This window comes from Onychomys torridus, chromosome 9, assembly GCF_903995425.1.
Source record: "Onychomys torridus chromosome 9, mOncTor1.1, whole genome shotgun sequence".
NCBI lineage: Eukaryota > Metazoa > Chordata > Mammalia > Rodentia > Cricetidae > Onychomys > Onychomys torridus.
Genome location: NC_050451.1, coordinates 34,441,176 through 34,466,789, shown reverse-complemented (window position 1 = coordinate 34,466,789; position 25,614 = coordinate 34,441,176). Strand labels below are relative to the sequence as shown.

General features: G+C 47.2%; 1 protein-coding gene across 4 annotated transcripts; it reads left to right on the top strand.

The window, feature by feature from the left end:
* The first annotated feature begins 1,206 nt into the window (after positions 1-1,206).
* Sec24c (SEC24 homolog C, COPII coat complex component) lies at positions 1,207-25,605 on the top strand. Of its 4 annotated transcripts, none has more exons than XM_036199034.1 (24): positions 1,207-1,287; positions 3,187-3,386; positions 7,067-7,202; positions 13,888-14,027; positions 14,208-14,579; positions 14,900-15,036; positions 16,430-16,474; positions 17,675-17,786; positions 18,023-18,150; positions 19,664-19,802; positions 19,992-20,107; positions 20,287-20,411; positions 20,546-20,737; positions 20,944-21,037; positions 21,237-21,353; positions 21,753-21,923; positions 22,324-22,420; positions 22,500-22,645; positions 22,761-22,899; positions 23,048-23,166; positions 23,265-23,444; positions 23,646-23,837; positions 24,057-24,146; positions 24,371-25,605. In XM_036199034.1, the coding sequence occupies exons 2-24, from the start codon at positions 3,215-3,217 to the stop codon at positions 24,509-24,511; spliced, it is 3,300 nt and encodes a 1,099-aa protein (XP_036054927.1). In that variant the 5' UTR covers positions 1,207-1,287; positions 3,187-3,214; the 3' UTR covers positions 24,512-25,605. The 4 variants fall into 4 exon arrangements, with proteins under 4 accessions (XP_036054927.1, XP_036054925.1, XP_036054928.1 ...); XM_036199032.1 differs by having other exon boundaries at positions 16,406-16,474; XM_036199033.1 differs by lacking the exon at positions 1,207-1,287 and adding an exon at positions 1,326-1,631 and having other exon boundaries at positions 16,406-16,474.
* Positions 25,606-25,614: the final 9 nt, after the last annotated feature.

Genomic DNA, 25,614 nt, shown 5'->3' with positions numbered 1-25,614 from the left:
CCTTGGTTTGATTACCAGCATCCACATGGCTTGTAGGTATGTAACTTGTGTAACTCCAGTTCCAGGAGATCTAGTGCCCTCTTCTGGTCTCTGGACAGATACACATTCAGACAAAAACCCTATACATAAAAATTAAAGACAACACACCGGGCAGAAACATACGCAACCTTAAGTATCCATTTTTTTTCTAAGTATGCACTACTGTATAACTACCTTTACATATGAAATCAAAACATTTTACTTACTCTATTCATGAGACCTAGGACCTGAGTTGACTCAAAGAAGTGCTTAAAGCTGTGTGAATAAATAGTACTGAAAGGATTATAATGTATGCCTTGGAGAGATGAAGTATAAAGATGGCGAATTCAAGGTGACCCTGGGTTACATATCCAGTTTCAGGACAGTCTGGCTATATTTTGAGATCCTGTCTCAAAAAACTGATTGGGGGGGTGGGAGGGGAAGAGGAGCGACAATTACTGATTAGTTACAATAATTCTTTCAAGAGTCTTAGTTTTACTGAAAGAATTGTAGCTCTCTTAACAGAGAGAGCAGGGAGATCTTTTGATTCTGGTAGTTTTGCCTGTTAAAGAAGGGCACGGCATAAAATGGTAAATAACTAATCTTTACTAGACTATGAAATGTTTCTAAATTCATCTCAAATCGCTGTTCGATAGGCATTACTTTCATTTTAGTAAATAAATAAACCGGGGCAGAAGTTGTCCAAACATTGAACTAATGGCCCCAAACTCGAACACATAAGCACACAACCTCATAGCAAGCGCTAGTACCCTGCCGCCACCACCCGTGGCTCAAAGGTCAGGGGTGAGGCCTGAGGGACGCAAATCAATGGGGTGAAAGGTTAACAGGAAGTGGCTACAGGACTAGAGGTTCTTAATGTGGCACGGCATTTCAGAGAGAGCGTTACTAAAATAGTCTGACCTAGTTATCTCAACACCCTCTCAGCTGGTAAAACCATAAAGAGTCTGGAATATCTGGAAGAAGAAAATAAAAAAATAAATAAATAAATAAATAAATAAATAAATAAAAAGAAGCATGAAACTCAGCGCAGCTTCTCAAACAGCGGCCATCCCGGGAGAGACAAAGGCGCATGCGCAGCATCCGGGGTTTCCGGAAGCATGCCTAAGGCCGACGTGGCAGAAGGTGTGGCCCCGGCCCTACAGCATGGGGCGGGACTTCCGGGGACGGCACGCCAGCCCCCTCGGAACCGGAAGTCGAGCCTGGGAGCCTTGACGTTAGGAACGAAGTCGAACCTGGATCTGGAGCCGGGTGAGGAGTGGCATCGCGAGGTTGCGCGGTGGGGAGGAATGCTGAGGAGAGGCCAGGGTATTTCTGGCCCGATCGTGGTCCGGTTTTAGAGGAAAGGGAGGAGCCTGGGGGCGGGGCTTGGGAAGAGACCCTCACCTTCCCGCATCCGAGACCGGCGGTCGGTCCCAGACCCCTCCCTTCACCTTCTGGCCCAGGTTCCGGCTCTCGCTTCGCCCTCCCGGCATGTTGAAGGGCATTAGAAGCTTGCTCTTTACTGATTAATGAACCTGCCCTCATCGTGGCCCTAGAGGCTGGCTTGGCTTCCTGATCTCGATCCCTGGAGCTCCCCAGCCTCCGCATCTCGGGTACTTTCAGAGTTCTAGGAAGCTTGCCCCGCCCCTTTGGGTTGTCACCCTAGACTGTCTACCTTGAATGGAGATTGGAGTTTGACTCCATGTGTATTCCGTCCCTCTCTCTCTCCTGACTTCAGGAAGTTAAAGGGAGAGGGACGTCTCCCAAGCTAAGTGTTGGTGGCAGGTGCAAGGTTTAGGGTTTGGAAGGACAGTGCCTAAAGTGGCTTTGACTTTACAGAATTTTCAGTTCGGCAGCAGTTCATCTTTTGGGATTTGCTAGCAAAGAGAGAGGCCCATTGTTCTACTGCAGACCTGAGAGGTTCTCACTCTTCCTGGGCCCCTTCTGCCTGTAGATCTACTGTCCCCTTCTTGGAATGACCCTTGAAAGGACCTCCAACTCATCCTTCTGTTGCTGGGCAAGATTGCAATAGTTTTGATAGCGACCTACTAAACATTAGAGCAGAAACCGAATTACAGACATGCTTTTGAATGTAGAATACCCATAGTTCTCTGTGGAATGAAATGAATGATCTTTGTAATGGAATATTGCTTACTAGGTATTTAGGTGTTCTCTGCTTTTGTTCGTTTTTTTTTTTTTTTCAAGTCAGGGTTTCTCGCTGTAGCTCTGGCTGTTCTGGAACTCTCTCTGTATTCCATGCTGGCCTTAAACTCACAGAGATCCGCCTGCCTCTTCCTCCCTAGGATTAAAGTCGTGCTCCACCACTACTGGGCTACATTTTTTTTTTTTAAATCTTAATGCTCCATTTGCAAGGTTAATACATTATTTTCATGGAAAGATTGGGGTGAGAATAACATTTGTATTATTGTAGGTCAGACAAAGAATGCCATTTCTCCCAAACAGCAACTCTGCAGTTTGTCTTTTGTGTAGGAGGGATTTTAGTTGATCCATTTTTTACTTTTTTTTTTTTTCCTGGAGCTGAGGACTGAACCCAGGGCCTTGCACTTGCCTACCACTGAGCTAAAGATCCAGCCCCCCATTTTTTACTTTTTTGGGGGGGATGTTTAGAGACAGGGTTTCTCTGTGTAGCTTACTCACTTAGTAGCCCAGGCTGGCGCTCTGCCTCCCGAGTGCTGAGATTAAAGACGGGTGCCCCACCGCCTGGCCCCATTTTTGACTTTTTAAAACAACCCAGCACATTTTAAGTTACTCAAGTGTTTATGGGGTGAGTTGATGGTAGATAGAATGAATGGAAAATGGAAACATTGTTTTCTGTACTTGTAACATCTTGGTAGTTAGCAGCCCCAGGACTCCGTGTGACTAGACACTGAGAATCCTACCCTTGGAGGATGTCTGCTCTGCTGTCCCCTTAGGTCTGTTTGAAGTTGAAACTTAGACCTTCTTGGCAAGTGACACAACACAGGGTCCACAGTAACAAAATCCTTGCTTTGAGGAAAGTGACTGTGACCCTGTGGTCCTGTGGAAACAGTTCAGCTGGTCACTGCCTGATAAGGTCAATCCCTTTTTGTCTCTTCCTTCCTTTCCTGAATAGTTGCTCTCTCCCTAGAAAGTGTTTTCATGGATTTCTTTCTTTCCTTCTTCCAATAGGTAAGATCAAGTCGGGGATGCTCTCATAATGAATGTCAACCAATCAGCTCCACCTGTTCCACCATTTGGGCAGAACCAGCCCATCTACCCAGGGTATCATCAGTCCAGTTATGGTGGGCAGCCAGGACCTGCAGGACCTGCTACTCCTTATGCAGCCTACAATGGCCCAGTGCCAGGCTATCAGCAGACACCTCTCCAAGGTATGTTTCCAGGTTCCTTTAGGGAATGAGCAGTCTTCAGGTTAGATTGTATTGCTATGATGAAGCTGCTTAAGGCCTGTGATTGAAGAACATGAACATGAGGGCACTGTGAGTCGTCTGTCTCACCCTGTTTTTACGTATGTGACTGTTTCCACCTTAAGACAGCTAATGGGAATGAGTCTTCCAGATTCAATAACAGCTCACTTCTGTGCACGTCATCCTGGACAACCTCACCTGGCTGCATTATTAAGAGATGAACGGAAGGGTTGTAGTCATAGCTCTTCCATTGCCTTTGGACTTCAAGTCTCCCTGAAGTCACTTGTTCCTCATATGTGTTGAGAATGATTCTTATCTGACGTCTGATTGTGACTATAATGACTAAATGGATCTGGGAGGAAAAGTGTATTTGTAGGTGTGACTTTTAGTACTCCTGGGTCTTTACTGTCACTCATTCTCCTTTGCTTGAGTTTCCTTTTCTTGGATGTTCTATAATAGCAGTGAAATAAGAAAGCTTGGTGTTGCATTAGAGTCTACGCCCCCAGCCCTTAGAATTTTGGTTTATGTTACTCTCCAAGAAGAGTAGCTGGTTCTGCATGTTCCCAGGTAGACCTTGTAAATGTACCAATAGAAGAGTTTTTGGTTAGGCTGGCTGAAGACCTAGAGTGTGCCAAACGCTATGTTGTTTTGGAGAGAGTAGATTCCACAGGCCTATAATCCTGTGAGGGAGGCTGGGGCAGAGGGTTGTGGGTTCAAGACCTGCCTGGGCTACAGAGTAGGAGTCCATCTAAAACTAAAAAGTGAAAAAGAAGATATAATCATTAACAAAATGTATGAGTTCAATCCCCAAAACCTCAAAAAAAACATAAACTAAATAAATAAAGGTGGGGTTAAAGGCTTGAGATAGCTCAGCAGGTAAAGGTGCTTACCACTGAGCATAATGACCTAAGTTCAATCCCTGGCAACCATGGTGGAAGGAGAAAACAAGTTGTCTTCTGATCTCCACACACAATAAATACATAAATATAATTTTATGGGGGTTAGAGAGATGGCTTAGTGGTTAAGAGCACTTTTTATTCTTGTAGAGGACCCAACTTCAATTCTCAACACCCACATGGCAGCTCACTACCATCCACAACTCCAGTTTCAAGGGATCCAATGATTTCTTCTGACCTCTGCAGGCACCAGTCATGCATGTGACACATGTGAGCAAAACACTTAGACATACAAAATAAAATACATAAACCTAATAAATAAATAAATATACATACACATACATATATATTTTTGTTGTTATTGTTTTTTTTTTTGTTTGTTTTTGAGACAGGGTTTCTATGTGTAGTTCTGGCTGTCCTGGAACTTGCTCTGTAAGCCAGGCCAGCCTCAAACTCAGAGATCCATCTGCCTCTGCCTCCCAAGTGCTGGGATTAAAGGCCTAGGCCACCACACTTGGCTTGAGAGCAGATTTAATCCAGTCAGACAAGGCATGGATAGGTTTTGAAAAATAAATGAAATATTATCATTTTAGTCACACTGTAGAAAAACAGTGAAGTGATAAAATTAGAATTTGGTTCTTTAGAAGGTCCTTGTTCTAGGTTGGGACTTTGGACAGAATCCACTTCTGCTCTGTTAGGTTTGACTTATCAGAATGGAGTTGTCTTTGTCTTCTGAGAGAGGTTTGTCATTGAAGGGAAATCTGTCTGGTTCTGTTATGGTTAGTGAGCAAGTTTCCTGAGCAACATTTCAAAAGTGATTTCCCAGGTAACTCATCACTTGTATTTTTTTTTTTTTTTAAGATTTATTTATTTATTATACATACAGTGTTCTGTCTGCATGTATCCCTGCAGGCCAGAAGAGGGCCCCAGATCTCATTACAGATGGTTATGAGCCACCATGTGGTTGCTGGGAATTGAACTCAGGGCCTCTGGAAGAGCAGTCAGTGCTCTTAACCTCTGAGCCATCTCTCCAGCCCGCCACTTGTATTTTTTTGCTGGCAGTATGGCTAAGCTTAGTTGGAGTAGTTTGGAGGGGAGATCTGAACCGAGACAAGGACAGAGCCCAGCTTTTGTGAGAATGTAGGTAACAGCATTAACAATGGGGTAAGCCATCTGTAAAAGGTCTCTGACTTGTGAGAATGCTACTGAACATGGAAGTGGGTGAAAAGAGCATGATGGGATATATAAGATGTACCAAGAAGAAGGGGTCAGAGCAGCTGCTACGGGAGTGCCTTTCTTGTGGTTGGTATTGCTCAATGGAGGTACACCAGCATGCATGAAGCCCTGGACTCTGTACCCAGCACTGGAGTTACACCAGCATGCATGAAGCCCTGCACTCAGTACCCAGCACTGGAGTTACACCAGCATGCATGAAGCCCTGGACTCTGTACCCAGCACTGGAGTTACACCAGCATGCATGAAGCCCTGCACTCAGTACCCAGCACTGGAGTTACACCAGCATGCATGAAGCCCTGCACTCAGTACCCAGCACTGGAGGTACACCAGCATGCATGAAGCCTGCACTCAGTACCCAGCACTGGAGGTACACCAGCATGCATGAAGCCTGCACTCAGTACCCAGCACTGGAGGTACACCAGCATGCATGAAGCCCTGCACTCAGTACCCAGCACTGGAGGTACACCAGCATGCATGAAGCCCTGCACTCAATACCCAGCACTGAAAACAAAACAAAGCAAACAAACAAACAACCCCACCGCACCCCACCCCTGGTTTCTTGACTTCTCATCCTCTGGACCCCCAAATTCCAGGGTTGTAGGTGTGCACCACCATTACTTTATTTTAGACTTTTTAAATTTTCTTTACGGGTAAGAATGTTTTGTTTACATGTGTGTATTAAGAAGTCAGAAGAGGGAGTCAGATCCTCTGGAATTGAATTGGAGTTACAGATGGTTATGAACCACCATGAGGGTGCTAGGATTGGAATGTAGGTCCTTTGCAATTAGAACCCAGTCCTAACCCACTAAACCATCTTTCTAAGCCCCGCCAGGCAGGTTTTTATGTGGTTCTGGGGGTTGAATCCAAGGCTTCAGACTAGACAAGCAGCTGACCACATCTCTAGCTCCTTAGTTTCCTTCTTTTTCTTTTCTTTTCCTTCCTTCCTTTCTTTTTATTTGTTTTTCCTGGAGACAAGGTCTCACTATGTAGCCCTGTCTGTCCTAGAACTCAGTATGTCAACCAGCCTGGCCTTGAAACTCAGAGATCCACCTGCCTCTGCCTTGAAAGTGTTCCAATTAAAGGCATGCACCACCACACTGGCCACACTCCTAGTTTTTTTAATGGAATAATTCATTTTATTCTTGCTTATCATCTTCTGTACCACTTTTCTCATGTATCCCCAAGTTTCTAAGTTGTGGAGTGAGATGTTTTCAGGGAGAGAGAGAGAGAGAGAGAGAGAGAGAGAGAGAGAGAGGAGTGAGTGTTGATCAGAGGGAGGTCCTCCATTGTGTTGCTCTGCCTAGCTTCACCCTAAGTCAGAGAAAGTACCCTGTTTGCTATCCAGATGCCAAATACTGCTGTAGTAAGAGGGGCATGGCATCCTTTTTTGCTCTGCAGCTGGAGTGTGGGGTCAGTGAAGGTTTCTTTTATTGGTTCTTGCTTTGTATTCCTGCCTCAAGGTGGAATAGAAAGTTATTTCCCAACCATTTAATGTCTGTCCTTTACCCTCAGGTGTGCCGAGAGCCCCAACTCCCTCAGGGGCACCTCCAGCCTCAACAGCGCAGGCCCCCTGTGGTCAGACTACATATGGCCAATTTGGTCAAGGTGATATACAGAATGGGCCGAGCTCCACAGCTCAGATGCAAAGGTGTGTACCGGGTGAGCCTACAGTCAGTGTGATTCAAAAGTGGATTAGGAATGTATGAGGCTCTGTTTTGTTTTGTTTTTCTTTTCGTTGTTTTAGATTCTTTCTTCTCTTCCCTCTATCCTGTTTGTCTTCTTTTAGTTATTTTTATTGCACTTATTTATTTTGTATGTATGAATTATATGTGTGGCATGCATGCCGTGGGGCGCATGTGGCGGGTCAGAGGGCAACTTGTAGGAATTGTTCTCTCCCTCCAGTCTGTGGGTTCTGGGGACCAAACTCAAGCCTGTAGGCATGACAGCAAGTAGCTTTACCCACTGAGCCATGTTGCCAGCCTTGCATCCTTTTTTCTAGGTTATAGGTACTACTAATGTCCAGCCCTATTATGGCTGCATGTTAGTACCTAGATTTGTTTCCATATTATCTTTCTGTGAACCTCAATTTTCCCCCCTTTACCAGACATACATTTTCACAGTGGTTCTAGTCCCCACAAACCTATGCTAGGGGTGAAACAGGAAGAGGGAGCTCAGGAGTGTCTCTGTCACCCTTTTCACTAGACCAGGCACTTAGTAGGATTGATTGGTTAAATTTGTACATGCCAGTTATGGAATGAAAAGACTCAGAAGGAATGCTGCATAAATAATGAGAACCTGATAAACCTCTCTTTGCGTGGAGTCTGTTAAAGGAGGGAAGTCATGCCTGTCAGAATGTTGTTTGAGTTCTGGTACTAGTTTAGAAAGTACAACTGGTTAGTAGATGTGAAAATGGCAAAGTCATTTCTGGAACTTGTCGTGTATTCATGCATTATGAGTCCTAGCTAAGGCAAGTGTGGCACACAGTAGATGATGAGTGACAGACAAATAGACCTAAAGATGCAAGATGGGGAGGCTGGGGTGACTTGTGAGGAGGATGGAGCTGCCTTACACTCTGTGAAGTAGTTGAGACCTCAGTGAACTGGAGAAGTAAGCACGTGAGATCTGAGGGAGGGGGTGTTTGGTCGAGGGTGCAGCAAATGCAGAGGCCTGGAGGTAGAAACTCATCTGTGGACAGGGAAGAGCAAGAGGTCAGTGTACCATTGGAATGTAGTCAGTAGTAGAGCCCTTAAAAAAAGATTCAATAGTGAGGTAAGAGATGGGCCTACAGAGAGTGTTTCAGGGGAGCTGGGGAGATGGCTCAGCAGTTAATAGCTCTTGCAGAGGACCTGAGTTCAGTTCCCAGCACACATATGGGCACTCACAGTTCCAGGGTATTCAAGCCCTCTTTGGGCCTCTTTGGGTACCGGGGACATAGGTGGTGCACATACTGTAAGCAGATTTTTCTGTCCCTCCTGCCAGCTCCCAAATATCCACAGAGAAATTTCTTGTTAATTATGAAAGGTTGGCTGATAGCTCTTATAACTTAAGTTAACCCATTTCTATTAATTTACATGTGGCTCATGGCTTGTTACCTCATCTCCTACATGTCATGCTTTTTTGTCATCCGACTGGCAAATCTGCCTTCTTCCCAGAGTTTTCTCTCTGTCCTGAAGTCCTGTCTATACCTCCTGCCTAGCTATTGGCCGTTCAGCTTTTTATTGCACCAGTCAAAGCAATACATTTTTCACAGTGTACAAATATCCCACAACACATACATAATATGCAAAAAAACAAAACAAAAAAGCCAAAACCACTCATACACATAAAGTGAAATTAAATAGAGGCCAGGTGTCTGAGGCACACAGTTTTAACCCCAGCAGTCAGGAGGCAGAGGCAGGTGGATCTCTGTGAATTCCAGCCCAGCCTGGTCTACAAAGCAAGTTCTAGGCCAGCTAAGGCTATATAGTGTGGGGGAGTGAGGGTTGGGGGGAGAATGTGTTTCATGAAAGCAAGACAGTAATCAACTTTGTTCATTGTTGAGGAAGATGAGGGCAGAGAATTGACCTTTGGACTTGGCAAGGTCATTATCATCATCATCATCATCATCATTATTATTATTACTTTTTATTTGTTTTTTGAGACAGGGTTTCTCTGTGTAGCTTTGCAAGGTCATTATCATTAATAAAGGCAGTCTCAGTGGAGAGATAAAGAAAACTGCCTACTTGGATTGGCTCAAAGACTTGCTTTTCTTTTCTTTTTTTTTCCGAGGCAGGGTTTCTCACTGTAGCCGTGGCTGACCTGGAACTCGCTTTGTAGAGCAGGCTGGCCTCAAACTCAGAGATCCTCCAGCCTCTGCCTCTTAAGTGCTAGAATTAAATGAGGTGTCATCACTACCCAGCATATCAAAGACTTTCAACGGGGAGTAGATTACTATAGCCTAAAAACTGTTTTGTTGAAGGACTCTAGAAAAGAGAGGTGAAATGGAAATTTAAAAAAGTTTTCCTCCCAAACTCAAAACTAAGCTGTTAGAAAGTGAAAGCCTCGAGTTCCAGAGACCAAGAGGAGACTTGAAGTTGGAGAGGGAGTTGACTTTGTGACTGCCTGTTAATTAGGTGGGAATTCTCATCTTGGGAAGCAGGTGTTGGGGAAAGGAATCGTGTCCTCGCATCTTCCCATGAGGTGCTTGGAATCAAGACTTTTTTTTTATTAAAATTTTTTCCATTTTACATACCAACCCCAGTTCCCCCTCCCTCCCCTTCTCCCGCCTCCTCACCTCCCTCCCACTCTACCCCCATCCACTCCTCAGAGTGGGTAAGGCCTCCCATGGTAGTCAACAAAGTCTGGCATACCAAGTAGAAGGAGAGCCTAGCCCCTCCCCATTGTATCAAGGCTGAACAAGGTGTCCCACCACAGGGAATGGGCTCCAAAAAGCCAGTTCATGCACCTGGGACAAGTCCTGGTCCTGCTGCCAGGGACCCCACAAACAGATCAAGCCACACAACTGTCACCCAATTCAGCGGGCCTAGTTCAGTCCCGAGCTGTCAGTCCAGAGTCAGTGAGCTCCAACTAGCACAGGTCAGCTGTCTCTGTGGGTTTTCCCATCATGATCTTTTTTTTTGAATGCTGAATGCCGTTTATTGAAGGAAGGAGGAGGTCTTAAATACAGGCTTACAGCACAATGGGAGAACCCCTGAAGGCAGAAGTTTGCTTCTGATGTTTTTTTTTCTTTTTTCTTTTTCTTTTTTTTCCCTTTGGAGCTGAGTATCGAACCCCAGGCCTTGCACTTGCTAGGCAAGCACTGAGCTAAATCCCCAACCCCACTTGTGATGTTTTACAATCTTGTATCTAAGTTGTTAACGCCCAATGTGCTGGATACACAAACAAGGAACCTCCCTTAAGCATTCAGGAGGGTGGAATCTCGAAGGGAATTGGCATAGGGAGGATATCAGGTCAAGGTCAGCAAGCAATGTAAGTTACCCAAAACGGGGGCCAGGGACCTACAGGTCCCCCCCTTTTACTAAAAAAAATGAGCTTCTGACTTAGGTTGCATGGGATGTCAGCAGGTCACCTTACCCGTCATGGAGACACCTGTCCAGGCCACACAGGCGATCTAAGACTTGATTTTTAAGTGTGTATTGGGACTGCACCTGTAGAAAAAGTTTCTGCACACTGTTAGAGGATGAGGAGCTCTGCTTTGCTCAGGTTGACAATTGGTAATCAGGGAGGGAATAGGCAAATGGACAAGAGGAAGCATTTTGGAATAATAAAAATTGTATGAGCGTAGTGTGGTGATATGCCCTAGTGCTTGGGAGGCTGAGTCAGGAGAATCACAAATTTGAGGCCAACTTGGGCTACACAGTGGAGACCCAAACAAAGAACAGTAACAACCACTTGTGCTAATGGAGGCAAAATTACATGGTGACAAATGCAGGTAGACTCAGAGAGTGGGGAACTAAGGCCGTGGGTTCATTGGCCCAAGGATTTGATGCCAGTTTGAGCAACATAGGAAGGTCTGGTCCCAAACAAAAACTCAGGCTGGGTATGGGAGCACACATCTTTTTTGGTTTTTAGTTTTTCAGACAGTGTTTCTTTGTATATTCCTGACTGTCCTGGAACTCGCTTTGTAGACTAGGCTGGCCTCAAACTCACAGAGCTCCAACTGCCTCTGCCTTCTGAGTGCTGGGATTGCATGTGTACGCCACTATCACCAGGCTTAATGAAGTAACATTTAATGATAAACGGGAATATCATAAATAAATTTCATAAAAATATGAAAAAATGCACAAAATTTACAGAGTATATATAGTTTGATCCTGTTTATGAAACGCTAAAATCTGACAAAACTGAACTCTGCTGTTGTAAAGACAAGGGATGGTAATTGAGAATTAGGAGTAGTTACCCCTAGAGACGGAGGAGGGAATCATAGACACATGTAGGGCCTTGTGGATGTAGTGTGCTGTACTTTCTGATTTGCTTTCTCATTCATTGGCATTATGTTAAGTCTTGGAAGTTGCAAATCAGGTTTCGATTTTGGTTCTAGCTTGTTCTGTCATGCTTTCAGTGGTTTTGTTTTCTATCTTCTCTGTCTCATGATTTTGCTATAGGGTTAGATTAAATAGGAAAACTATAGACGCTATATATAGGTATGGGGAGCTCTTGACAGGATAATACTGGACAGCTGATAGCATTAATCCACACTACTAGAGCAATATAATTAGTCTGACAAGATTTATTGAGCATCTGCTGTATGGTTAACAGTATGTTCATTCAGTATTGTGAACCACAGAATAATGCAGGGCCCAACAAAGAGCTAGAAGTAAGGGCCAGTAGCATAAATGCTAGTTGAAAGCAGCATTAGGGATGGGTTCATAGTTCACCATTACAGTACTTGCTTGCCTAGCATATGCATGTCACTGGGTTCAAGTCCCAGCACAACATACACATAAAAGAGCTACCAGATGGGGTTGGGGATTTAGTTCAGTGGCAGAGCGCTTGACCCTGGGTTTGATCCTCAGCTAAAAAAAAAAAAAAAAAAGAAAAGAGCTACCAGTTGAAGGAAAAGTGACTGGCTGGCTAAACTAAAGAGCAGATGGAGCTGATCAAACCTCAAGTACTAGTTTTTTAGTAGAGATAAAATAAGGCAGGGAGGGTCGGGGGAGAAGGTTGGTGGGTAAGTGCCTGACAATCTCAGTTTGACCCCATAAGCAGTTCTGGATGCGTGGTGCACATCTGTAATGGCAGCACTCTTATAGTGAGATGGGAGGTGGAGACTGGAGAGTGGGCAGGAGCTTGAGGGGTGGCCAGCCTGGGGTATGCTGTGCAGCAGGAACTAGAAAGACTGCTTCCACATGGTAGAAGTTGAGAACTGACGTCTGAAAGTTGTCTTCCAGACTCCACACACTTACTGCTCACTCACCCTGGCACAAACGTGATTGTGCATGTACTCACAGGAAAAAAAAATTAAGCATGCATGCACACACTCACTGAGATAGTGTGTCACTGTATAGCTCTGGCTGTCCTGGAACTCACTCTGTAGACCAGGCTGGCCTCGAACTCACAGAGATCCACCTGCCTCTGCTCTCCCAGTTTTGGGATTAATGGTTTGCACCACTACATCTGGCAAAAAGGAAAAAAAAAAAAAGTAACTTAATTAAGTAATTATTATTATTATTTTTTATTTTTTTATTTTTTTTGGTTTTTCGAGACAGAGTTTCTCTGTGTAGCTTTGCGCCTTTCCTGGAACTCGTTTTGTAGACCAGGCTGGCCTTGAACTCACAGAGATCCACCCACCTCTGCCTCCCGAGTGCTGGGATTAAAGGCGTGTGCCACCAACACCCGGCTATTTTTGAATTTTAAGTATAAGTCAGAAATTCAATGTTTTGATAGATTTGATTCATCCCAAGTCCCAGATGGAGTTTCTGTGTTGCATATATCTGCCATAAGATCTTCCTGAGACATCAGAGCAGCTGCCTACACCTGGTATCCAGTATTCATACTTGACTGTTGTCATTGTGTGAGTGTCTGACGTGGCTGCTCAAGTGACAAGGTGTTGCTAGTAGACCCAAAAGGCTACCTGGTGCGCCATTTCTCTAGTCTTTCCTTGGAACAGCAAGCCTCCTCCTTCCTTTATTGCCTAATGCTAGTCTCAACCGACTGCTTCCTGCTCTCCCCGATTCTTCTCACACCATCCCAGGACGACATCATAGGTGCTTTAGTTGAACAATCATGTTATATTGATTGGTCTCAACCTTCCTTGAGTAGGCCCTTGCTGGAAGTCTGCCCATGTGTGCCTAACTGTTCAACTTCTTCAGGCGTAGGTTACAAAACTGAGGCAGTATATAGGACTGAGGCTAAGGAGGTGATAACTTCTCAATCAAACTAGAGTTCGACCCCAGGGTGCTTGGTATTTGTAAGTGAACCTAGTGGAAAGTAAGCTTTGCCACTAATCTTATTTGTGTAGACTGTCAATAATGTCATTTGCCGGGGGTTTGGAGAGATGGCTCAGAGGTTAAGAGCATGGGCTGCTCTTCCAGAGGTCCTGAGTTCAATTCCTACCCCCCACATGGTGGCTTACTACCATCTATAATGAGGTCTGGTGCCCTCTTCTGGCATGCAGGCATACATGCAGGCAGAACACTGTATAAATAACAAATAAACCTTTAAAAACTAAATTTAAAAAAAAAATGTCACTTGGCCAAAACTCTCTGTGAAGCTGTCAGAGAGCCGGAGTGAGCGTGCAATGCCAGACCTCAGCGGAGCCTCCTGTAGGGGGTGCTCTGCTGGCTTCCACAGGCTTCTCACCCTGCAGTCACCTGCCTCCACTTTCTTTACAGGCCCCCGGTGGCCAGCCAGCCAGCTGTGCTTCAGCCCTATGGCCCTCCCCCGACAAGTACACAGGTGACCGCACAGCTTGCCGGAATGCAGATCAGTGGTGCTGCGTCCCAAGCCCCTCCCTCTTCTGGGTTGGGCTATGGTAAGTAGTGATGGGACCAGGATGCTATCATCCACTTTTTGGAAATTTTGGTTCTGGGCATATTTTTGATTTCCTGTGTCTTTGAGTATCATATGTGTTCCTTTTTTGGTGGGAGGAGAAAGAATTTACTAAACGAGGCAGAATGACTGGGCCTCCGCCTCTGCCTCTTCTGTTTCTCAGGTCCACCAACATCATTGGCCTCAGCCTCAGGAAGTTTCCCTAATTCTGGTCCCTATGGCTCCTACCCTCAGAGCCAGGCTCCTCCCCTTAGCCAAGCTCAAGGTCATCCTGGAGTCCAGCCTCCCTTGCGATCTGCCCCACCACTGGCTTCCAGCTTCACATCCCCAGCTTCAGGTGGTCCTCGGATGCCTTCCATGACTGGTCCACTCCCGCCTGGACAGGGCTTTGGGGGTCTCCCAGTGAACCAGCCCAACCACGTGTCCTCGCCTCCTGCTCATGCTCTGCCCCCAGGCACCCAGATGACTGGGCCCCCAGTACCACCACCACCTATGCACTCCCCTCAGCAGCCAGGTTATCAGCTGCAGCAAAATGGTGAGTTTCCCCCAGCATCTGGCTAGAGGCCAAGGCTTCAGCTATTCCAGGCTTTCTGTTTGTTTCTTTATCCTGGTACTGCTTGCTAAGTACTGAATTAGATGGACAGTTTCAGGGTACCATTACTAGGATGTGAGGTTTGTAAGACAGTCTTCTTGTCTCTTAGCTCATTGAGATAGTGTGGTCTTTCTTTGAGTGGCTTCCTCAGGCACTAGTATACCCCATAATCTGTTTTAAAGAGTTCAGTTACTTTCCTGAGTCCTTAAGCAGAGAGAGGGAAGGGATTTTGAGTTAATCAACCTTGTGCCCTTGTCTCTCAGGTTCCTTTGGACCAGCCCGAGGCCCTCAATCTAATTATGAGAGCCCATACCCTGGAGCACCTACCTTTGGCAGTCAGCCTGGGCCTCCTCAGCCACTGCCTCCTAAGCGCCTGGACCCTGATGCCATCCCCAGCCCTGTAAGTAGGTGCTTATGTAGTCTTGGGGAAACACATCTGCCAGATGTACAGGCTGACCTAGATGAGATGTTTGCCTCACATTTTCTGATAACATTCCCTTTTCAACTATCATCTTGAAGACTTAGAACTCAGATATGCTGTCTAAACTTTCAAAATGGAATTTCAAGTCCCCAAAGTCTTTTAGTGCAGTGTGTTTATTTGTTTGTTTGTTTTTCGAGACAGGGTTTCTCTGTAGCTTTAGAACCTGTCCTGGACTAGCTCTGTAGACCAGGCTGGCCTCGAACTCACAGAGATCCACCTGCCTCTGCCTCCCGAGTGCTGGGATTACAGGTGTGTGCCACCACCGCCCGGCTTAGTGCAGTTTTAATCCATAGCTCTACATAGGAGAAAGGGGAACCAAGAGTGAACAGTCATGTTGGTACTGCTCTGGGTTGCAGCCCATGTTCTGTGCTCTTGGACAGACTAATAACGGGGTCATCTTTGCCATTCTGTGGAGTGATGGCCAGGTCTCACTCCCTTAGATCTAGTAGGGTATCATTCTTCTTGATCACTAGAGCAGGTAGGAGCTCTCTGGTGTCAGGTGGTCAGAGCAGGAGAGCCTCACTGGTTCCTCTCTGCTCCTATATGGGTAGTGTTGTAGGATGATGCCCACAATACTGTTGATTGCCAGGTCCCTGCTGTGTGGATGGGGAGTAATCATAGCGTATGAAGGCAGTGTGCATGTACACTCCATTGAGGAAGCTGCTTCTCCCCCAGAGGCACTGGACCCCTCAGCCCTTTCTTATCAGACATGGCTAGAGTAGGTCTTCACATGGGCCCGCTTTATATCCTGTCTGTGACATCAATGTTGGTTCCCTCTTCATACTTAGCCATTGTCATATTCCATTCCGTTCTCCTCCCTCTTCCTTTGGGGAACTACCACAGTTAGGAAGCCTGTTAGTTAAGGGGAACCCAAAAGGACTGGTAGCCCCTCCTTCTCTCTTCCATGGTGGGAAGGAGAGGTTAGCCAGACAACCAAGGCATCTCCCAGCATGAGAGTTCTTTGACCTGCTGGGGAACTTCCTGGTCCTCAAGGTTTTTCCCATTAGGGCTTCCTTAAAGAGTCCTGCTTGCCTCCTGCTTGCTCCACCTGAGCTTATCTTGCTCCATAGTAGTCTGAGTCACTGAGGCCTCCTTGCTAGGCCTCTGTGTTGGGCTAGAGAGACTTGGAATTCCAGATCTCCTGGGTCCCTGACTTCAGCAGTCTGAGCTGGGCTCCAGCTCTTCATGTCTGCTCCACCAGGGTTAGGTAGAGAAGTAACGTCTGCCTCTTGTTCTTTTGTCTCCCTCCCTGTGTACCCCTGCTGCCTTTATTACTAAACACTAAAAGCAACTTAATGAGCTGTCTCCACAGCAGAAAAGCAGGCACAGGATAGACCCTGACGCCATCCCTAGTCCAGTAAGTGCAGGGGGGGCTGTGCTTGTCACCCGTGTCAATGCCGCTCATGCATGCCTGTGACCTCACCCCATCTCCCATGGCCATCCCTCTCCATTCTCCCTGAGCCCTTCTAGATCCTTGCTTTTATAAGCTGAAGGATATGCATGCCCCCCAAGTCACCATGTACGGGAGAGAAAGCAAGCTGTTAGCAGTGCCTTGAGTATGGGATGGTGGATGGTCAGGCTCTGAGGGTGGGTCTGGTGGCATGTTAAGCTTTGGTTTTGGTCCTGCTGGCTCCTCCAGGAGCTTGTGTGTGGCATGTGGTGGAACCAGACAGTCAAGCAGCAGATCCTTCCCATTTGAGGTGAGGAGAAATGTTCTGGTGGGTGGCTATGAACGTCCAGGTTCATGGCATTTCTTACAAGGGAAGAGCTTGCTTGTTTTGAGAGAGTGTGGGCCACCTTCTCATCTGGAGAGTCTTAGACTCTGGTGTATCTCTAAGCTTCAACTCTTTCTGCTGCGGGATACAGTCTTATTTGCCCTTTACTTTTTCTGGTTTTCTCTAACTCCTCTTGAAGTAAAAGGTCACCAGCCTGAACAAGGGTCTGATTACCAGCTTTGCATATCCTTTTTGTGTTTGTTCTCCTCAATGTCTTGTTCCAAGTAGAGGTTTGAGGACTGGGCCATAAGGCTCTGGCATTTGTCCTCTCCTCTATGACCCCACCAACGCTCACCCAAAAAGAAGGCAGCATTTGCTTCCTTCCCGGATCATTCTGGCTGTTTAATTCTCTTCTCCTCCCATTCCTTGTTAATTTCATTGAGTTCAGAGCCATTCCAGGTAGACTCATTTCTACATGGGTTTCTGTCTTCTGTTCTCCTTGCTCCAGCTCAGTTGTCTCCTGGAGAGGAGGGAGGGGAAAGTTTGGGAATGGAGAATGGAATCCAATCATGTCTTATGGTTTGGGGTCAGAGTTGAAGCTTTCCTGGAGTGGGAGAAATAAAAGTGCACTCACCAGTGCCTGGAGGTCAGGGGGTGTTTATCAGAAAGCCATTCTCACCAAGGCCCACCCAGCATCTCCTGCTCACTGCTGCCAAGTGGAAGGTCAGCCTCATAGCCTTTGACGCCTGCTCCAAAGGAGAGCATGCCCGGTGCGTGAGGTGTGGGGCAGATCCTCTGTTCTTGTCTACAGTCATGTTGCTCACTTCGCTTTTGTCCGACAGATTCAGGTCATCGAAGACGATAGGAACAATCGGGGTTCAGAGCCATTTGTTACTGGTGTACGGGGACAGGTGCCACCCTTAGTCACCACCAACTTCCTGGTGAAAGACCAAGGTGAGATGAACTTTAACATCTGTTTCCCTATGGCAGCTAATTCTCTAGATCACACTTTCATTGGACTTTAACCAGAGACCAGTCTCCCCATCCCATCCCACTTCCTCCCTCAGTCCTTCAGGGGGGCTAAAAGCTACTGCCAACTCTTAACTCTGTGGAGGTGGGGTGACTCTCCAGTAGAGAGCTGGTCTCCAGAAGGCTTCTGGGATATGACTCAAATCTTCTACTTTCTTCAGGGAATGCAAGTCCCCGGTACATTCGATGCACATCCTATAATATCCCTTGCACATCTGACATGGCTAAGCAGGCTCAGGTGCCTCTGGCGGCTGTCATCAAGCCACTGGCAAGGCTGCCCCCAGAGGAGGTAAGTCTTGGAAGGGGCTAGAATACAATGAAAGAAATGGCGGGGAATGATGCTTCTTTCTAGATGGGATTCTGATTGGCATGGAAGCCATCTTGGCTGGGCAGGAGGGAACAGTGTCTTTGGTATCTTTCTTTCTCAGGGCCCAAACTTGATAGCAGTGGGAGGGATGAAAGCAAAAACCAAATCCATTACTTTGTGAGACAAGGGTTCTTAGGAGGAACAAATGAAAAGAACCAGAGCCAGCTGGGTGTGGAGGCGCACACACCTGTAATTGTAGCACCCAGGAAACTGAAACAGAAGGCCACAGAGTTCCAGCCTGGCCTGGCTACACAACAGGCTGCATCTCAAAACAAACAAGGAGCTAGGCATGATACTCAGAAGGATTAAAGCTAGGCAGGGCCATATAGTGAGACACTGCCTTAAAATAAAACACAATAGGTAGGGCCAACCTAACTTCTACAGGCAAGCCAGCTGGATGTAGGAACCCATTGTGTGGTCAGATCTCTGGATGATGACAGTGCAGTGACTTGAGATGGGTAGGGCTCTTAAGGCATATAAAAGAGAAGGTACTATTGTATCCAACATTCCATTCCTCACCTGGCTTGGGCCCCCATCTGCCAATTCAGTACCTGAAAGCAGTGTTTTTTTTTGTGGGGGGGGGTGATTTCTTCAAGACAAGGTTTCTCTGTACACCTGCTCCTGGAACTCACCCTGTTGACCAGGCTGGTCTCAAACTTAGAAACTTGCCTGCCTCTGCCTCCTGAGTGCTAGAATTAAGAGCAGGCGGCCACCATACCTGGCAAAAGCATTTTAAAAAATTAGGTAGCTGTTTATTTAGATCTTGAGAAGTAACACTTGGCCGGACATGGTGGCACACGCCTTCAATCCCAGCATTCGGGAGGCAGAGGCAGGGGGATCTCTGTGAGTTCTAGGCCAGCCTGGTCTACAGAGCAAGTTCCAGGATAGCCAGGGCTACACAGAAAAACCCTGTTGGGAAAAAATAAACAAAAGAAATGTCACTTAGGTACTTGAGAGTTCTCCAGAACTGGGACCTCAAGGCTCAGGGTATATATGCTTTCTCACTTCCATTCTAGCTGCTAGTGAGGATGGTTAGATGCTTTTGTATTTGGAAGATGACGTCTACCTGGGACAGCAGGTGTCCCAGAATTCTCTTGCGAGTGATGGGGGAGAAGCATCATAGGTGTGCAGGGAAAGAAGCAGAAGTCATCTCTAGGACAAGGGCAGAAATCCTATAATAGTTTTTGCTTTCTCCTCATGCACCCATGGCAGTCCCTGGCTTGCTATGGCAGTTTCATGGGCCCTCTTCATATTTAGGAGGAAATGCATTCTGGGAGAGGAAATGAAAAGAAAGAACTGGAGTTTCTCCAGTGAGCAGTACCATTGTCCTCACTCTCTTCCACTGTATTCCCTCCCCGACAGAGTGCCTGAGCTGTGCTGCCTTCAGTCTGTGTCATGTGTTGCCATGTCTGAGCCCCTGCCCTTTGTTCCTTAGGCTTCACCGTATGTTGTGGACCATGGCGAATCTGGTCCTCTGCGCTGTAATCGCTGCAAAGCATACATGTGCCCTCTCATGACATTCATCGAGGGAGGGCGGCGCTTCCAGTGCTCCTTTTGCAGCTGTATCAATGATGGTATGCTGTGGAGGCTGAGCTTTGTGGGGAAGGCTTGCCTCTCCTTTATTCTGTTTAGTTAGATCGATGGGGAAGTGGGGCACAGGGGAGGACATGGGGTATTGGAGTGATGGGAAGGAGCTCAGCTAGGAATTGGCATACTAAGACTGAGGGTGGACATTTGAGTAACACACTGCATCCTCCCTACAGTTCCCCCCCAGTATTTTCAACATCTGGATCATACCGGCAAACGTGTGGATGCTTATGACCGTCCTGAGCTGTCCCTAGGCTCTTACGAATTCTTGGCCACTGTAGATTACTGCAAGGTGAGGGAAGTAGTGGGGAGAGCAGTGGGTGGAGGATTGTGAGACAGCCTCACCCTCACAGAATAGCCGTCACCGGTTCCCTTACCTGGCACGGTTCCCTTTGAAGCTCATTACATTGCCCTCTGGTCTCCTGGATGCTTACTCTTCTCCTGTGCCTTCACCATTTCCTTCCTCTACAGAACAATAAGTTCCCCGGTCCTCCTGCCTTCATCTTTATGATTGACGTCTCCTACAACGCCATCAGGACTGGTCTCGTCCGGCTCCTCTGTGAGGAGCTCAAGTCACTCTTAGACTACCTGCCTAGGTGAGGGCTGAGGAAGCACTGCTTTCCTTTGGTTAATGGTGGCTGTCTGGCTTGACCAAGCAAGAGGAACAGGTCATGAAATCGTGGGTGCTGAAGAAGGTGGCCAGTCTGGGTAACAGTGTCACCTTCCACAGGGAGGGTGGAGCAGAAGAGTCAGCCATCCGAGTTGGCTTTGTCACCTACAATAAAGTGCTCCACTTCTACAATGTGAAGAGCTCCTTGGCTCAGCCACAGATGATGGTTGTATCTGATGTGGCTGACATGTTTGTGCCACTGCTGGATGGCTTCCTGGTCAGTGTCAATGAGTCCCGGGCAGTCATCACCAGGTAAGAGCCAGAGGGTGGGGATGAGGGAGAGTGGGCGGGTACACTCATAGAAGGCCAGGGAGTTGTGCAGAGGGTTAGTAGATGGACAAGGATGTGGTCCGGGAGTTTTCAGTCTGGGAGCCAGGTAACTATTCCAGGAATTGGGAATGGAGGGAGCTAAAAGCTGGGTGGCAATTTGGGTTGTCTGCCATCATCTGTCTTTTCAGCTTATTGGATCAGATCCCAGAAATGTTTGCAGATACAAGAGAGACAGAGACGGTATTTGCCCCAGTTATCCAGGCTGGGATGGAAGCTCTGAAGGTAAGGCAGGAGTTCCTGGCAGTCTCCTCTCTTGCTTCCCTCTGACCATGCTGTTCACTGGAAAACAGCCTTAGTGATTGACAGCTGTCCAGCCACTCAGCCGGGTTCAGTTAGTGCCTAATAAATGACAAAGAAAACGGTGAGGAATAGTGGGTGACTAAAGAGAGGAACAGACGAGTAATGTTCTGTTTTTTCCTAGGCTGCCGAGTGTGCAGGAAAGTTGTTTGTGTTCCACACATCCTTGCCCATTGCAGAGGCCCCAGGGAAGCTGAAGAATAGAGATGACAGGAAGTTGATCAACACAGACAAGGAGAAGGTGTGGGACTTGATGGGGAGGGGCCTCCCGTTACAGAGGAAGGTGGTAACTTTCCAATGTGTCCTCTTCCACCTTAGCCAGGTGAACTGGGATTACATCTGTGACTACCAACCCGCCCACAAGATTCTTGGTGGACTTGACCTTTTCTTTCATTTTTGCTTTTTTGAGATTTGGTCTAGCTATGTAGCCTAGGCTGGCCTCATACTTGAAGTGATCTTCTTGTCTCTGCTTCCTGTGTGCTGGGATTATAGGTGTGCCCGAACATACCTTGCACCTTTTCTTTTTCTTTTTCCTTGCAATTTTCTTCTACTGCTGGAATTACAAGGTGGTAGTGGGTCTGAAGTCGTGAAAGTATGAGTTTCTCATTTTACATAGGACATGTCTTCTGTTCCCCTCCAGACTCTGTTCCAGCCTCAGACAGGTACCTATCAGACTCTGGCCAAAGACTGTGTGGCCCAAGGCTGCTGTGTGGACCTCTTCCTCTTCCCTAACCAATATGTAGATGTGGCCACACTCTCTGTTGTTCCCCAGCTCACTGGAGGCTCTGTCTACAAATATGCCTGCTTTCAGGTATGGAATTCTGGGTGTGGAAATATCTGCTCATATGTGGAGCGGCTCTTTACCTACTGACCTATCAGTGGTGTGTGAAGTTGAGCCCAGAGTATAGTGGTCAGGTGCATGGATGGCTCTTCAAGTCAGTCCTGGTTGATATTGAAGCCCTCTCACTAACTGGCATCGGCAGTCACTTCATGACTCATCTTCTGTCCCTTCCTCTTCAAGGTAGAGTTTACTAACTAGGATTTGTCTACAGAATTAGACAAGTACATATCAAATACTCCATGTGCCACTTGATATGAGTCCATAAAAGCTTCATTGTCACTGTCGCTGTGATGAAGCAGGCTTGTAGAGTGGGAGACCGACTGCGGGGTGAGCTGTGTGGTCAGTGATGTGACTCTGACCTGGGTTGCAGGTGGAGAATGACCAGGAACGGTTCTTGAGTGACCTGCGTCGGGATGTACAGAAGGTGGTTGGCTTTGATGCTGTGATGCGGGTTCGGACAAGCACTGGTGAGTCGCGGTTGAGGCTAAATCTGTTTGAGGCACACATCTGACCTTTAGCCCTGACCTATTATCCCTGTGGTCTCAGGTATCCGTGCTGTCGATTTCTTTGGAGCTTTCTACATGAGCAACACCACAGATGTGGAGTTGGCTGGACTAGATGAGGACAAGACAGTGACTGTGGAATTCAAGCATGATGATCGGCTCAGTGAAGAGAGTGGACCCCTCCTGCAGGTGGCAGGCGGGAGACGGGAGGGGGTGAAAGTGCTGGAGGCATTCACTGGGAAGATAAGGGGTGGGTGGAATTGTGAGGGAGGGGTGTGAGTTCCCCCTTTCTCCCTTCCCCTAGTGTGCCCTGCTTTATACCAGCTGTGCAGGGCAGCGTCGGCTCCGCATCCACAACCTGGCCCTAAACTGCTGCACCCAGCTGGCTGATCTGTATCGAAACTGTGAGACTGACACGCTCATCAACTACATGGCCAAGTTTGGTGAGGGTAGAAGCAGGGCAGGGTGGGATAGGGGAGGAGAGAAAGGTCCAGGATGGTCAACAGTTCCGCACTCCTGGGTAGGTGTGATGATGGGAAGATGCCTGTGAGAGGACACTGACCAGTGACAGCTGTCTCTCCTTCCCTACAGCATATCGGGGTGTTCTGAATAGCCCTGTGAAGACTGTCCGTGACACTCTCATCACCCAGTGTGCCCAGATCCTGGCCTGTTACAGAAAGAACTGTGCCAGCCCTTCCTCTGCAGGACAGGTCGGGCAAGGATGGTAACAGAGGGGTCGTTTCAACAAAAGTTTGCATGTTAGAGGAATTGCCCATGGTCATTGACTTTATTTCCATGCATTCCTCAGTTGATCCTTCCTGAGTGTATGAAGCTCCTCCCGGTTTACCTGAACTGTGTGTTGAAGAGTGATGTTCTGCAGCCTGGAGCCGAGGTCACTACTGATGACCGTGCCTATGTTCGACAGCTGGTTTCCTCCATGGATGTAGCTGAGACCAATGTCTTCTTCTACCCTCGCCTCCTACCACTGGTGCGATTGAGGACTGGCGTGTGAGGCGTTGCACTGAGGACGGGGCCTCTAAGAAGGAGGGGGTGGGGTTATTTAATTGCCGACAGTAGGGAATTTGTTTTTATGTACATTTTGCATTACTATCTAGAGACTTAACTTTCTGAGTTTATGTGTATAAAGAGTGTCTTGTAGTTCTTGGTGACTTTTTTCCTTTTCGTCTAGACAAAGTCTCCCATGGACAGTACCACTGAACCCCCAGCAGTTCGAGCCTCTGAAGAGCGTTTAAGCAGTGGCGATATATATTTGCTGGAAAACGGGCTCAGCCTCTTTGTCTGGGTGGGGGCAAGCGTCCAACAAGGTGTCGTCCAGAGCCTTTTCAACGCCTCCTCCTTCAGTCAGGTCACCAGTGGCTTGGTGAGAGCAGGGTGTCAAGGATGACAGTGGGTATGGAAAACACTGGGGGATTTGACTGGGGTCAGTGAAGTCATGATGCTGGGCCCTTTACCTATCAGAGAACACTTGGGGCAAGCTTTTTCAGGCTTCCTCATTTCCTATGACTCCTAAATCTGGATTGCTCCTTCTTGATGGACTTAAAAGTACTTTATTAGAGTAATGAATGAATTTTTGTTCCAGAGTGTTCTGCCAGTTCTGGATAATCCACTGTCCAAGAAGGTTCGAGGCCTCATCGATAACTTACGGGCACAGAGAATGCGGTACATGAAGGTAACACAGATCTTGTGTGTTTGGTGGTGGTAGTGCTGGATATTGAACCCTGGGCTTCCTATATGCCAGCCAGGTATTCTCACTAAACCACATCCCCAGCACAGCAACACTGACCTGATTCCTAGGTCTTACCTTGTCAAGTCAGCAAGAAGGGGCGTGGGGAGGTAGAGTCTAAGTGCTTTGTTACCATTGGCCTTTCCTCACAACCTGCCTTCTGGCTGTAGCTTATCGTGGTGAAACAGGAAGACAAATTGGAGATGCTGTTCAAGCACTTCCTAGTGGAAGACAAGAGCCTAAGTGGAGGTGCATCCTATGTGGACTTTCTCTGTCATATGCACAAGGAGATTCGACAGCTACTGAGCTAAAGCAAGTGGGTAAATGGTACAGGGTCCCAGGCCAGCTTCCAGAAAGTACCCCAGGATGGCAGAGAAAATTGGGACAGTTCCCTTTCTTATGAGTCATGTAAGCTGACCTCAGTCTCCTTAGGGGGGGAGGGCAAGATATAAGGAGACACCTTCTTTCTGGGCTCAAATATCCTACCACTCTGTCATGTCCTGCTGATGGAAGGTGCCCTGGTCCCTTCCTCTACCCTCTCTCCTGCTAATCCTGTTGTAATGAATGTAGTTTATCAGTTCACTGTATATGATCCGGTGTTGGGGGTTTGGAGGCAGCGAGATTCTGGCAATACAGCGTCCTTTTGGACCAGCCTCCAAGAGGAAAGGGGCAGGCAAGAAGGAGTGGGAATCCCAGGGCTATTACAGGAGGTGGCAAATTCAGCTCCGTGTCATCAACAACTTCCTATATTAGGGATAAAATATACAGGTGCACAAGAGCTGGGGTCAGACTGTAAGTGGTAGAGAGTAAAGCAGTTGGTCCTTTGGGGGCCTGGTGGTCAGTAACAAAATCATAGTTACTGAGGATGGATGACTAGTCTCTCTACTTCCATTTTGTGTGCTCTCTCTCCCCTGCTATTTGGTGAGCACTTCGTGGACAGAAGCACATAGCTAGAGATGAATGACCCTGGGGACTGAATGCAAAGCATATTAACACCTTGGGGAGGTAGCAGCTTCCTTTCCAGCCAGAGAAGCCCCAATACTGAATGGTTCTGTAGAGAGCCTGATGGTCAACTTGCAATACCTCACAGAGCCAGCCCACATCCCACTCAACTCCCACCAGAAATACAGCTTAAGCCGGGCGTTGTTGGGGAGAGGCAGAGATAGCTGGAGCCCTCCCTGTCTTCCTGTGCCAGGACTTTACGGGGCTTTGGTATTGACTGAGTGGCTGACCGTCATCTTTCAACTCCAATTGGCCGGGGCAGGACAAGGGCTAGGATTGATGGTGGTCAGGCTTGCCTGCTCCCAGCCCGGGGTGTCCCTGCTCTGGACTTTTCATTTCTTTTCATTGGTTTATTTTTCAATGCATCTTTAATTTGTAAAGAAATAAAATAAGATGTAACCAGTGTCCTTTT